Source organism: Chelonia mydas, chromosome 5, assembly GCF_015237465.2.
Source record: "Chelonia mydas isolate rCheMyd1 chromosome 5, rCheMyd1.pri.v2, whole genome shotgun sequence".
Taxonomy (NCBI): domain Eukaryota; kingdom Metazoa; phylum Chordata; order Testudines; family Cheloniidae; genus Chelonia; species Chelonia mydas.
The window spans coordinates 98,939,416-98,953,359 of NC_051245.2; the positions used below are offsets into that span (position 1 = coordinate 98,939,416).

The following is a 13,944-nucleotide window of genomic DNA, read 5'->3' on the forward strand; positions in this document are numbered from 1 at the left end:
TTTATAATTAAAGGCCTGTCAGCCTGACATCAATTTTGGGCAAAATAATGAAAGTGCTGATACAGGACTCAACTAATAAAAGTATTAAAGAAGTATAATATAATAAATGCAAATCAGTATGGGTTTATGGAAAATAGATCTTGTCAAACTAACCTGATATGTTTTTGATGAGATTCCAAGTTTGGCTGATAAGATGAATAGTATTGATGAAATACACTTAGGGCACGTCTTCACTAGCACCATTAAAGTGCTGCCGCGGCAATGCTTTAATGTGGCTTGTGTAGTCGTGGCATAGTGCTGGGAGAGAGGTCTCCCAGCGAGCTAAAAAAACCCACCTCCACGAGGGGAATAGCTACCACTCCCAGAGCTGGTGCGCTGTCTACACTGGCACTTCACAGCGCTGAAACTTGCAGTGCTCAGGGGGGTGTTTTTTCACTCTCCTGAGCGAGAAAGTTGCAGCACTGTAAAGTGCCAGTGTAGACAAGCCCTTAGACTTCTCTTAGGCATTTGACTTGGTACTGTCTAACCTGGCACACTTTAAATGGATTAAAAACTGGCTACCTGACGGGTCCCAAAATGTAATTGTAAATGTGGAATCACCACTGAGCAGATATGTTTCTAGTGGGGGTCCCGCAGGGATCAGTTCTTGGCCCTATACTAGTTAATATTTTTATCAGTGATGTGGAAGAAAACATAAAAGCATCACTGACAAAATTTGCAGATGACCCAAAGTTTCGGGGAGTGGTAAATAATGAAGAGGGAAGGTCACTGCATCAGCGATCTAGTCACTTGGTAAACTGGGCATAAGCAAACAATATACATTTCCATACAGCCAAATGTAAAGTATTAAATCTAGAAACAAATAACGCAGGCCATACTTGCAGGTTGGGGCAGAGGTGGGCAAACTACGGTCTGCAGGCCACGTCAGGCCCACGGGACCCTCCTGCCTAGCCCCTGAGCTTCTGGCCTGGGAGGCTCGCCCCCTCCCCCGCAGCTTCAGCATGCCGCGCCACGCTCTGGGCGGCCGGGCAGCGCAGTTGCAGAGCCGTGGCCTGACCCAGTGTTCTGGGTGGCGCAGCTGTAGCACCAACAGCCACCAGTGCTCCAGGCAGCGTGGTAAGGGGACTCTATCCTGGGAAGCAGTAACTGAAAAATACTTGAGGGTCATGGGAATCAGCTGAACATGAGCTCCCACTGCAACACTGTGGCTAAGAGGACTAATGAGATCCTTGGATGTATTAACAGGGGAATATTGAGAAGGGGTAGAAAGGTTATGTAATTTCTGTATTTAGCACTGGTGTCAACAGTTCTGTGTCCAGTTCTGGTGTCAACAGTTCAAGAAAGATGTTGATAAATTGGATAGAGGGTCCAGAGAAGGGCCACAAAAATGATTTAAAGTATTGGAAAACATACCTTATAATGATAGACCCAAGGAGCTCAGCCAAGAGATGGGTAAAGGGTGATTGGTCAGCCTGTAACCACCTAGGTGGGGAATAGAAATTTGATAGTAGAAGGCTCTTTAATCTAGGAGACACAGGTCTAAACTAAATCAAATGGCTGGATATTGAAGCTAGACATATTCAAACTCGAAATAGGTCACGCATTTTGAACAGTGAGGACAACTGTTGGAACAACTTACCAAGGGCTGTGGTGGATGCTACATCACTGGAAATATTTAAATTGGATCTTTTGCTAAAGATACATTCTAGTTCCAACACAAATTAATTCAGGGAAGTCCTATGGCCTGTGTTATACAAGAGGGCAGACTAGATGATCACATTGGTCTCTTCTGGCTTTATAATCAGTTAATCTGGTTCCTCTCTCCCTGGGAGTTTTGCCATTGACTTTAGGGGATTTAGAATTTGGCCCAAAGGTAGTAATTTGTTTTGAAGCAAGGTTAATTTTATCTTTCCATGTAACAGATTATGATCCAGGCTGTCCTTACCACTTGGCATCAGAACCATTTGAAGCATCAGAGGAGAATTCTGTAGCTTTGGTGATCTTTTGTGTAATGATGCAGTTCATAAACAGTAGAGGTTGTGATAGCTACCAAAGTCTGCTCTTTGTCTTGCTCACAAACTGTCTATGTCCAATAAAGAGGGACTTGTTAAATAATACAGTGAATTAGTAATAGTGCTAAGGCTCTCAATCATTATGATTAGTAAACCCAATACACCCCACGATACGTTTGTATATATAATCTTATAGTAATTGGTATTAAGTTTAGTCGGGATAAATTTGTTTGTGATTCTAAAGTACCTTTGAGCTATCTGAATAATCCAAGCTAGTGTAGAAATATACATTCAGTTATATACATCACTCCTAAGTTCTGTGTAGCAGCATATATGAGTTCATTTGCAAAGATGATTATGAAGTTTCAGTGCTTCTTTTGCAAGCCATTTAGACTGATATTTTTGTTGTTACTCTGATAAATATATTACAAGTAAGATGTACTCCTCTCTTTCATCGACAAGGTTAAGATGAACGCTGATGGACCAAAGTTGCTTAGCAGTCTCAGAAATGTTAATAAAGGAGCGTTTTTATAAATAAGCATTGATGTTTTAGCCTTTTTGTATCCAGTCGGAAGGAGTAAACTGCTTAGCACAGATTCTTTCTATTAGTAATGGACTTCTTAACCATTAAAGATAATTAGTATCAGGATGGTACATTTGTCACTATTAAATATATTGTTAGACTATAATCCGGATCATAGTTAGGAAGCTTGTCTTTGAAGGCTCATTCTGAATGCTTCCAAAATAGTTATGATCTAATGGAAATATACTATAGTTAGAGCAGTAATGATAATACACAATCAAAAGAAAAATGGATGTGTACTAGGATGGACTTTTTTCCCTCTAATTGGACGTTTAAAAGTTAATACATTGAGGGACTTGTATTTTGTGATGCACTGTCGGCAGGTTTCTTCATTTGGATCATGAAAAATTCAACGTTGGCATTTCTTGTAAAATTCATGCAACAAGCTTTGTTACTCGTCATGAAAAAAAAAGGGCCACCCTCTCTGTGGGTTTGCATAGAAAATAATGTTCCATGCTGTGAATTTTTGATGAAGCTTGGCTTTCAGTTCTGACATAGGTTTGCTTTCATGTTGCAGATTTATGAGGATTCTATTGTTCTCCAGTCAGTCTTCAAGAGTGCCCGACAGAAGATTGCCAAAGAGGATGAGAGCGAGGATGAAAGCAACGACGATGAGGAAGATGAGGAGGAAGATGAGTCAGAGTCAGAATGTAAGTCCCCTGTTCAAATCTGAGAGAGGGAAGCAGGTTTCACTTGGTATTCAGTCGTTCCAGTTTGTATGTGGAAACTGGTTACAGGCTTTCGTTCTTCCATTGGCCATTTTAATGCAAACAGTTCGTTACCAAATTTGCTGTATTGGTTCTCTCAACCCTGACTTCATTGGCTGGCTGCTCTATTCTGGCCACATCTCTTAGAACTGTGCCAAAGACTTCAAGCATCTCTAGGCCAAAAAAAAACCCAACCCAAAACCCACAAAAATTATAGAAATGTTCATTTTTCCTACCTGCCCACAGAGGACTTACCCATACAGTGAACCAGCTTGCCACTGACTAACTACCTTGTAGTATTTCTTGTGTGCTCTTCTTTCTCTGTTTACGTTGGTTGTAAACATATGCTCCTTGCCAGAACTTCTGTTGGAAGACCCAAGCAGAGTTGAAACTCTCAGCAGAAATACTTTTGGATGACTTCCAAAATGATTAGTGAACTGCCAGCTTCTGGTGGAGACCATTGTAATGGCATGTCCCTGTGGCTACTGCTTGCATACAAACCTCTTCTCACATCTTCTGATCACAGCTCTGCTAACCATAGAGGACCCTTATTACTTAGAACACGTTGCCTTTAGCAACAACCAGTTACTTTACAGTACATAAAAGGAGATGATTCAGCTGTTTGGAAATGAGCTGATCTTTTGGAATCAGACCCTAGTGCTCTATTCAGAAAGCTACCTACCTGACGATGGCCAATTACCCTGTCTGGTATTTGTGTAATTTAAAGCAGCACTACCTGGCTTTAACTAAAAGCAGATACTTTCTATCCACAGACAAGAAAAAATATTTTAAAAATAAAATGCATTCTCTTGCACAGGAGTTTCTCAGAGAGTGATCCCAGAACCAAATGCAGCCTGCAGCTACCCCACTCCCTTTAATTGCATAGTGAGGATGAAGCTTATCAGCTCAAGGAAACGCCATTCTTTATTGAACTATCCAGAAAAATACAAGTACAAGCAAATATCTCTACTTCAGATATTCTAAAGGCATGATAAAGAACACAGAGGGGAAGGGATCTTTTCAGGCTGTTACAGGAGGAGAATGTTCATGAACAGAGAGATTGTGTTAAGAAGCTGTGTTGTGGTCCTAGACAGCTAATTTCTGTATTTTGAATGAGAAATGGGAGAGAGAAGAAAATACAGTAGAACGTCAGAGTTATCAATGCCTCAGGAATGGGGTTGTTCATAACTCTGAACAAAACGTTATGGTTGTTCTTTCAAAAGTTTACTACCGAACATTGACTTAATACAGCTTTGAAACTTTACTATGTAGAATAAAATGGTACTTTTAACCATCTTAATTTGAATGAAAAAGCATAGAAACAGATTCCTTACTTTTGTCAAATGTTTTTTTTTTTAAACTTCACCTGATTGCGTACTTTCAATTCCAAATGAGGTTCATAACTCCAGTGTTCACAACTCTGAGATTCTACTGTAATAACAGCGGTTACATTCATGTCAATTTTTGCAGCAAAATCTGTGAAAGTGAAAATCAAACTGAATAAGAAGGATGAGAAAAGCCGGGACAAAGGGAAAGGCAAAAAGCGGCAAAGCCGGGTAAAAGCCAAGCCTGTCGTGAGTGATGATGACAGTGATGAGGATCAAGATGAAAATGTAAGTTTTAATCACTAAGGCAGTGGAAATAGTTGCAGCTATCGCCCTTCTCCCCCATTCTACCCATTATCACGACTTTCGATTCTTTGTATATAGAAATATTAAGCAAACTTGTGCATCAAAGTTTGCTTGAGAGAGATTGGGCCCCCTGAATTCTAAAAAGACTTGAAAGAAATCCACAAAGAACTTACACTCTTATACAAAACCTCTGTAGTGGGGAAAAGAACTTTGCTGTGAATCTTGCAAAGGAGACCTTTACAACTTTTCTTTTCACCAGCCTTTGGAAATAGGAGTTAGTGCTAAATAATGAAGGCACAGAAGTGTCTTAACACAGGCAGTTTTGGAGCTTGTTTTTCAGATGTTCAGGCTTTCCTTTGCACTTCTAAAATTCAAAAATGGGGCACACAAGATTTGCTCACTTTCACCCCTATCTCCAAAATGCTAAGTATTATGAATTTACCATAGATGTTTCCATTCATTCCAAGACACTAGGGCAACATTTGCCAAACGTTTTTAACTAGTTTGCTGGGCAGACAGAAAGGAACTAATGTTTCCTGACACTGTGCTTTCTCCAGCTCTTCCCTCCTCTGAAGAGACTCACAGCAATGAGCATGAAATGTCATGGAGCAGAAATATACACACTGTGGCACCTTTCCTAAGGCAATCCTGATTTGTCAATTTAACTATCGTTTTTCTTCTTCCTATTGTATCACAATCCAAAGAATCGCTGGCAAAAAATCTCTGACCTTTTTTTTGTCTCTTACTTGCAGGACCAGTCAGAGGCAAGTGGAAGTGACGATGAGTGATCCATAGGGTTTAATCTCTTCCCCTCCGCCATTCCCTTCTGTCATTTTATACCCAGTGAATTCATTTTGTCAGATAGACATTGGGTTGTTTCTGTAGTCTCATCTTCTATAAACTAGCTTTAGGATAGTGCCAGACAAACAAGGATATCATGGTGTAAAAAAAGGAAAAAAAATTGTAACATATTGTGACCAAATGGGCCTCAAAAGATTTAAAAAAAAGAAAGAAAAAAAAAAAAAAAGCTTTTGATGGAAAAATGTGGGTTGATAGTATATTTCTATGGGTTTGGGTTTAGCTTGGTAATGGTTTGATTGTGCCTGGTTTTATCATTTGATGAGATGCTTTTGAATGGCATCAAAAAGACGAAAAAATGTCTTTTGTAGCATTGATAACCAGGAGAAACCATGAAAAGCTGCTGGTTATTTTATTTTTCATCAGGCAGTTTTCAAGGTTTTTATTTGTTCTGTTTTTTTTTCTACACTGTGGTACATATATGCAACATTGTTTAAAAGCTTATAAATGTACAGTAGTTAGCCTCCACCCCACCCTGTCCGTGTGCATTTTTTCCACCTTATGCTCTATCTCGAGAAAAAAATGCTTTTCAAATTCTATAAAATTTATGTCTATTGTAAACTTTGCTTTTCTCTCTCTCTCTCTCTCTCTCGATTTTAAAAAAAGTTGGGTTGAAAAATGCTATTGAATATTGCAATCTATGTAGTGTAATGGATGGCTTCTTTCATCAAACTGACCTTTTATGTTACCAATGTGGATTATCACCTTTTCCCTAAAGTGTACTTAATCTTTGCTTTCTTTGCACAATGTCTTTGGTTGCAAGTCATAAGCCTGAGGCAAATAAAATTCCAGTAATTTTGAAGAATGTGGTGTTGGTGCTTTCTTAATAAAGAAATAATTTAGCTCTGTAAATATGTGCCTTGTGTTATGAGTGCAGGAGACCATAAAAATACCTCTTTACTATGGTTGCATGAGTGTCCCCAGTATTTAGACCTAAGCTACTCTGTTCTAAACAGGTAACAATAAGAGAGCTTATTTGCATTAGGCAGAAATATCTGTATAAAGAAATACAATATATTAAAAAACATAACGTAAAACATCAGTGTAATTCAAAATGCTAACCAGGACTCAAGTGACAAAGCTTGTCGTGATAATGCCCAATAAAATAAACACGCTGCTTCCTTTCTTTTAAAAAATGTCCATGTCTAGTGGAAGCAAATAGAATTCGCTGATTTCCTAGGAAATCAATCCAGCCATTGATGTCTCTTCATTTTCTTCACCATATGCCACCTGGAGATTTCAGCTATAGATTTTGAGTTTAAAGATTGTATGTCAAACTCCGGGAAGGACTGAAACCTTTACCTCATGGGAGGATATTTTTGCCTTACCCTGTCCACGCACTCCTTATCTGTCAGGCCTGATCCTCCTCAGAGATGTTTCAACACCAGACTAAGGTATGTCTTCACTACAAAATTAGGTCAATTTTATAGAAGTCTATTTTTAGAAATCGATTTTATACAGTTGATTGTGTATGTCCCCACTAAGTGCATTAAGTCGGCGGAGTACATCCTCACTACCGTGGCTAGCGTCAACTCACGGAGCGGTGCACTGTGGGTCGCTATCCCACAGTTCCCGCAGTCGCCGCTGCCCATTGGAATTCTGGGTTAAGCTCCTAATGCCTGATGGGGCAAAAACATTGTTGCGGGTGGTTTTGGGTACATGTCATCAGTCTCCCCTCCCTCCTTCCCTCTGTGAAAGCAACTGAAGACAATCATTTCTCACCTTTTTCCCTGGGTTACCTGTGCAGACGCCATAGCACAGCAAGCATGGAGCCCACTCAGCTCACCGCTGCTGTTGGGAGCATTGTAAACACCTCGCGCATTATACTGCAGTATGTGCAGAACCTGGCTAAGAGACGCCAGCACAAGGACGATTGTGATGAGGACATGGACACAGACGTTCCTGAAAGCATGGGCTGTGGCAATTGGGACATCATGGCGGCAGTGGGGCTGGTTGATACAGTGGAACACCGATTCTGGGCCCGGCAACAAGCACAGACTGGTGGGACTGCATAGTCTTGTAGGTATGGGATGATTCCCAGTGGCTGCAAAACTTTCGCATGCATAAGGCCACTTTCCTGGAACTCTGTGAGTTGCTTTCCCCCGCCCTGAAGTGCAGGAATACCAAGATGAGAGCTGCCCTGACAGTTGAGAAGCAAGTGGCGATAGCCCTGTGGAAGCTTGCAACGCCTGACTGCTACCAGTCAGTCGGGAATCAATTTGGAGTGAGCAAATCTACTGTGGGGACTGCTGTGATTGAAGTAGCCAATGCAATCACTGACGTTCTGCTATCAAAGGTAGTCACTCTGGGAAATGTGCAGGTCATAGTGGATGCTTTGCTGCAATGGGTTTCCCTAACTGTAGTGGGGCAATAGAATGCATATCCCTATCTTGGCACCGGACCACCTTGCCAACCAGTACATAAACCACAAGGCGTACTTCTCAATGGTGCTGCAAGCACTGGTGGATCACAAGGGACGTTTCACCGACATCAGCATGGGATGGCCAGGAAAGGTGCATGATGCTCACATCTTTAGGAACTCCAGGCTGTTTGAGCAGCTGCAGGAAGGGACTTACGGTACTTCCCAGACCAGAAAATTACTGTTGGGGATGTTGAAATACCAATAGTTATCGTTGGAGACCCAGCCTACCCCTTGCCTCCATGGCTTATGAAGCCATACACATGGACAGTAGTAAGGAGCAGTTCAACTATAGGCTGAGCAAGTGCAGAATGGTGGTAGAATTTGCCTTTGGACATTTAAAAGCACGCTGGCGCTGTTTGCTGACTAGGTTAGACCTCAGTGCAACCAATATTCCCATTGTTATTACTGCTTGCTGTGTGCTACATAATATCTGTGAGACGTAAGTGGGAGACGTTTATGGTGGGGTGGGAGGTTGAGGCAAATCGCCTGGCTGCCAATTTTGAACAGCCAGACACCAGGGCGATTAGAAGAGCACAGGTAGGCACACTGCGCATCAGAGAGACTTTGAAAACCAGTTTCATGACTGGGCAGGCTACGGTGTGACAGTTGTGTGTGTTTCTCCTTGATGCAAACCCCGCCCCCTTTGTTGATTTTAATTCCCTGTAAGCCAACCACCCCCCCCCCTTTGATCACAGCTGGCAAAGGAAATAAAGTAACTATTGTTTTGAAACCATGCATTCTTTCTTTCTTTATTTTTTAAAAAGTGAGATAATTGACAAGGTAGCCCGGGTGAGGTAGGGTGGGGTGGGGGAGGAGGGAATGACAAGGGCACATTGCTTATTGTAGCCACACTACAAATCAAAACTGTTTGAATGACAGCCTTCTGTTGCTTGGGCCATCCTCTGGAGTGGAGTGGCTGGGTGCCCGGAGCCTCCCCGCCCCCTACGTCCTTGGGCATCTGGGTTAGGAGGATATGGAACTGGTGGGGGAGGGTAGGCGGTTGTACAGTGGCTGCAGTGGCGGTCTGTGCTCTCGTTGGCTTTCCTGCAGCTCCACCAGACACCTGAGCATGTCCGTTTGCTCCCCCATTAGCCTCAGCATTGCATCCTGCCTCTTCTCATCGCGCTCATTTAATGCTTTCCTGGACTCTTCCACTGAATGCCTCCATGCATTCAGTTGTGCCCAATCAGTGCAGGAGAACTGCATGAGCTTGGAAAACATGTCATCGCGAGTGCATTTTTTTCATCTTCTAATCTGCGATAACCTCAGGGACGGAGATGATACAGGACGCATAGAAACATTTGCACCTGCAGGGGGATAAAAAAGGAGAGTAAAATTTAAGATGATACATTTCTGAGAACAAAAGGGAGACCCTTTCACAGTGAATCAAGTAATTCACAACAGACAGCACATGTGCTTTAGATACAAGGTCACATTTTGCCTTTTATATTGAGCGCCTGCCGGTATGGTGACACATCACACATGGCTGGGCAACAGAATTCAGTTTCCAGACAGCCATGGTAAGCCAAAGGGTACGTGGGTTTGGCTTCTAATGCCTTCATAACATGTGGGAATGTTTTCAAACTGCAGCGTCCTCCTTTCCCATAGCAAGCAATGCCAGTTGGGTTTGCCATTTAAAAGGAGAGCCTGCGGTTTTCGAGTGGATGTGGAGCACACACCTCCCCACTCCCCTCCGCATGGCTGTTTGGGATGATCCCTTCACCTCTACCCCCGCTGCGTGGCTATGGGATGATCCCTTTTAGCCAAGTGCAAACATCCCAGCATGAACGGTGTCCTTTTACTGTTCCCTTACAAAAATTCTCCTATTTCAACCAGGTGACCATGAATGATATCACTCTCCTGAGTCTAACACAGAAAGATAAAGACCGAATGTTGCTTGAATGCGACCAAAACTCAGGACCATTCGCTGCCATGCTTTGTGCTGCAGTGATTCCAGACTGCTTGCTACTGGCTTGGCGTGGTAAAGTGTCCTACTGTGGAGGACGAAATAAGGCAGCCCTCCCCAGAAATCTTCTGCAAAGGCTTTCAGAGTACCTCCTGGAGAGCTTCATAGAGATGTCCCTGGAGGATTCCCGCTCCATTCCCAGACATGTTAACAGACTTTTCCAGCAGCTGTACTGGCCGCGAATGCTTCCCAAATCTTCAGGGCAAATCAAACATTAAACACTATTGCTTTTAAACCCTGTACTGTAGTTACAAATGTGCACTCACCAGAGGTGCCTTCTCCGGCTTCAGGGTCGGGGATCCCACCTTGGGAGGGTATTGGCTCCAGGGTGATGAAAAGATCCTGGCTGCCGGGGAGAATGGATTCACCGCTTGCCTGCTGCGCATTCACCTCCTCCTCTTCCTCATCCACAAAATCCTCCTCCATGTTGCATGAGACTCCCCCCTTGCAGGATTCCATGGACGGTAGTGGTAGGGTCCCCCCTAGCATGTCATGCAGCTGATCATAGAAGTGGCATGTATGGGGCTCTGACCCAGAGCGACCCTTTGCCTCCTTTGCCTTTTGGTAGGCTTGCCTGAGCTCCTTCACTTTCACGCGGCACTGCTGTGTGTCCCTGTCGTAGCCTATGTCCATCATGCCCTGTGCGATTTTGGCATATATATTAGCATTTCTTCTTTTCGATCAGAGTTCTTCCTGCACAGATTCTTCTCCCCATACAGCAATCAGATCCAGTGTCTCCCATTCGCTCCATGCTGGAGCTCGTTTGCGATTCTGGGAGGACTGCATGGTCACCTGTGCTGCTGAGCTTGCCACACTGACCAAACAGGAAATGAAATGCAAAAGTTCCCGGGGCTTTTCCTGTGTACCTGGCTAATGCATCCGAGTTAAAAGTGCTGTCCAGAGCAGTCACGTTGGAGCACTCTGGGATAGCTACCAGAGGCCAATACCGTTGAATTGCGTCCGCACTACCCCAAATTTGACCCAGCAAGGTCGATTTTAGCGCTACTCCCCTCGCCGGGGAGGAGTACAGAAGTCAATTTTAAGAGCCCTTTAGGTCGACGGAATGGGGTTACTTGTGTAGATGCATTCATTATAAAATCGACCTAACGTGGCTAAATTCGACCTATAGTGTAGACCAGGGCTCAAACACCTCAAGAAGAAGAAGAGGATCTTCTTCTACAACATCCACAAGCTAGAGCATTCTTCCACTAGTACTGGTGCTGCTGGCAAATAAAAAACAAAACAAAAATGAGCTTACCTTCTCATCAGACAAAACCAATGCTTCAGACAAGGCTTCTCCCCCAAGGAGGAGAAGCCCAGACAGATCCCATAGGAGGCCTAGGAGCTGCTTCCCTTCTACCCAGGGGACTGTTGCAGAGCAAGGCATTGGGTACCAAGATGTCTGATCCTTTCTACTGGGCTCCATGGGATCTGTAAATATGACTCCCAGATCTGTGCAGGAATTGGAGCAGTTCTCTTCTCCCAAGTGATACCAACTGGCTCCGTCAGAGCTTGCAGAGGACGAATTTGAGCCAGCCTCAAGGTTTCTGTCAGGTGTATCATCCTCATCACTTGATGATGCAGTTTCTCCTTCGTCCCTTCAGCACCTCATGACCCCAGGCAGTACCAGTCACTTTTGCAGAGAGTGGCAGCTGACCTTCAGAGTCCATAACGCGCAATATAGTCTTCTGGATATTTTTCAATCCTCCTGGCCCTAATAGGGTGGTTCTCCCAGTGAATAAGGACATTTTGGAACCCACCAGTATTAGGTTTCAGAGTGGTTGCCAATTTGTCTATCAGCAAAATGAGGAGTCCTTGTGGCACCTTAGAGACTAATAAATTTATTTGGGCATAAGCTTTCGTGGGCTATAACCCACTTCATCAGATGCATGGAATGAAAAATACTGTAGGAAGGTATAAATATACAGCACATGAAAAGATGGGAGTTGCCTTACCAAGTGGGGGTGTGGTCAGTGCTAACGAGGCCAATTCAATCAGGGTGGATGTCGCCCATTCCAAACAGTTGACAAGAAGGCGTATCAACAGAGGGAAACCTTGTCTACTCTCACCTTCTTGTCAACTGTTTGGAATGGGCCACGTCCACCCTGATTGAATTGGCCTCGTTAGCACGACAAAAAGTAATTTTCCCCCTGTTGATAGTCACCCCTTCTTGTCAACTGTTGGGACTAGGCCACATCCACCCTGACTGAATTGGCCCCATCCACCTGACTTTTTTACCACCAGTGCCCTTACAAACTCCCATGAAAACAACAAAGGATGCAAAGAGCCATTTATGCAGCTTCCTCCATCCCTGCTGCTGCTCAACCACACCCAACACCCAGTGGTTTCTTTTGATGGGATTCTCGAGAACCACATGCCAGTTTTGATGCAATGCTATACTGCCCTCCAAATTTTTGGTGGCCATCTTGCCCACTTTGCACACAACTGCAGGGCAATAACAGACAATTGGGTACTAGAGATTATCCATTCTAGCTACACAATCATTATCTCATCTCCTCACCACAAACCCCCTTCCTGGTCCTTTCTCAGGGACTACTCTCATGAGGAAATCTTTCATCAAGAGGTGGACTCTCCTTCAGTGAGTGGCCATAGCATGAGTGTCATCCCAACATCAAGGGAAGGGATTTTACTCCCCATATTTCATAGTTCCCAAGAAAAACAGAGATTGAAGATCAATTCTTTATCTACACCAACTAAATATCTTTATGCACAAAGTAAATTTTTGCCTAGTGACACTGGCATCAATAATTCCCTCCCTGGAGGAGAGCACATGGTTTGCAGCTCTCGACATTAAAGATGCCCACTTTTCTGTGGATAGTCCCCAGTCACACACAAGGTTTCCCACATTCGAGGTAAGACAAGAGCACAACCAGGTCAGAGTACTCCCATTCGGGCTGGTGAAGCACCCAGGGCCTTCACAAAGGTCGTCACAGTGGTGTCGGGCCAGGTGAGATGCAACAGCTACACTGTCTTTCCATATCTGGTTTGACCTGCCCTTTGTCCAGTTAGTGACCTTATTCTTACTCCACCTTATGACATAACTGGGGATCTGTGTAAACAATGAAAAGTCCACTTTTCCAGTTTTGACTTCTACCAAAATTATACATTTCATAAACATGATGTTAGGTTTTTGCTGAGGAGGAGTCTATCTTCTTATGGACAGATTTCAGTCCATAAGTCACCTTCAGACCTTGCACAACAGTCCAGGTCTGTCTTTCTCTGGTAGGCCACATGGCTTCATATATTTATGTAACGCTGTTTGCTGGCTTCGTCTCCGTTGCCTGCAAGGCTGGCTCCAGTCTATCTACTCAGTAGACAGGGACAATATGAATACCAAAGTAACAATTCCCCAAAAGGTCAGGCTCTCTCTCATATGGTGGACAAAACCGGAAAAGGTGCAAGCCAAAAGCCCTTTCCTTCCACCCATACGCAGCATAACCATCTTTATGGCTGCATCCCTCATAAGGTCGGGAGCCCTCATGGACAATCACAGTGCACAAGGCACTTGGTCTCCCAGGAGGCCAGAATGCATATCAGTCTCCTGGAGCTTACCCATATACAGTTCTGTCATATCCACATAATTCTGGATATGACAACCATCTCTTATGTAAACAAACAGAGTGGAGTGAAATCTCTTCCTCTGTGCAAAGAGGCAGTGAATTTATGGAACTGGTACATCAGAAACCACATACGCTCCTGGCAACATACTTACCAGGAATGCAGAATACTCTAGCAGACTATCTC

General features: G+C 43.6%; 1 protein-coding gene across 8 annotated transcripts in view; it reads left to right on the plus strand.

Moving 5' to 3' along the window:
- Nucleotides 1-6,593, plus strand: part of SMARCA2 (SWI/SNF related, matrix associated, actin dependent regulator of chromatin, subfamily a, member 2) — a 182,645-nt gene extending 176,052 nt beyond the window's left edge. For all 8 annotated transcript variants that reach the window (XM_007065585.4, XM_007065583.4, XM_043547242.1 and 5 more), the window contains 3 exons: nucleotides 3,113-3,245; nucleotides 4,773-4,915; nucleotides 5,686-6,593. In XM_007065585.4, coding sequence (XP_007065647.1) covers nucleotides 3,113-3,245; nucleotides 4,773-4,915; nucleotides 5,686-5,721 — 312 coding nt within the window. In that variant the 3' untranslated portion in view covers nucleotides 5,722-6,593. The remainder of the gene's footprint in view (nucleotides 1-3,112; nucleotides 3,246-4,772; nucleotides 4,916-5,685) is intronic.
- The last annotated feature ends 7,351 nt before the right edge of the window (nucleotides 6,594-13,944 follow it).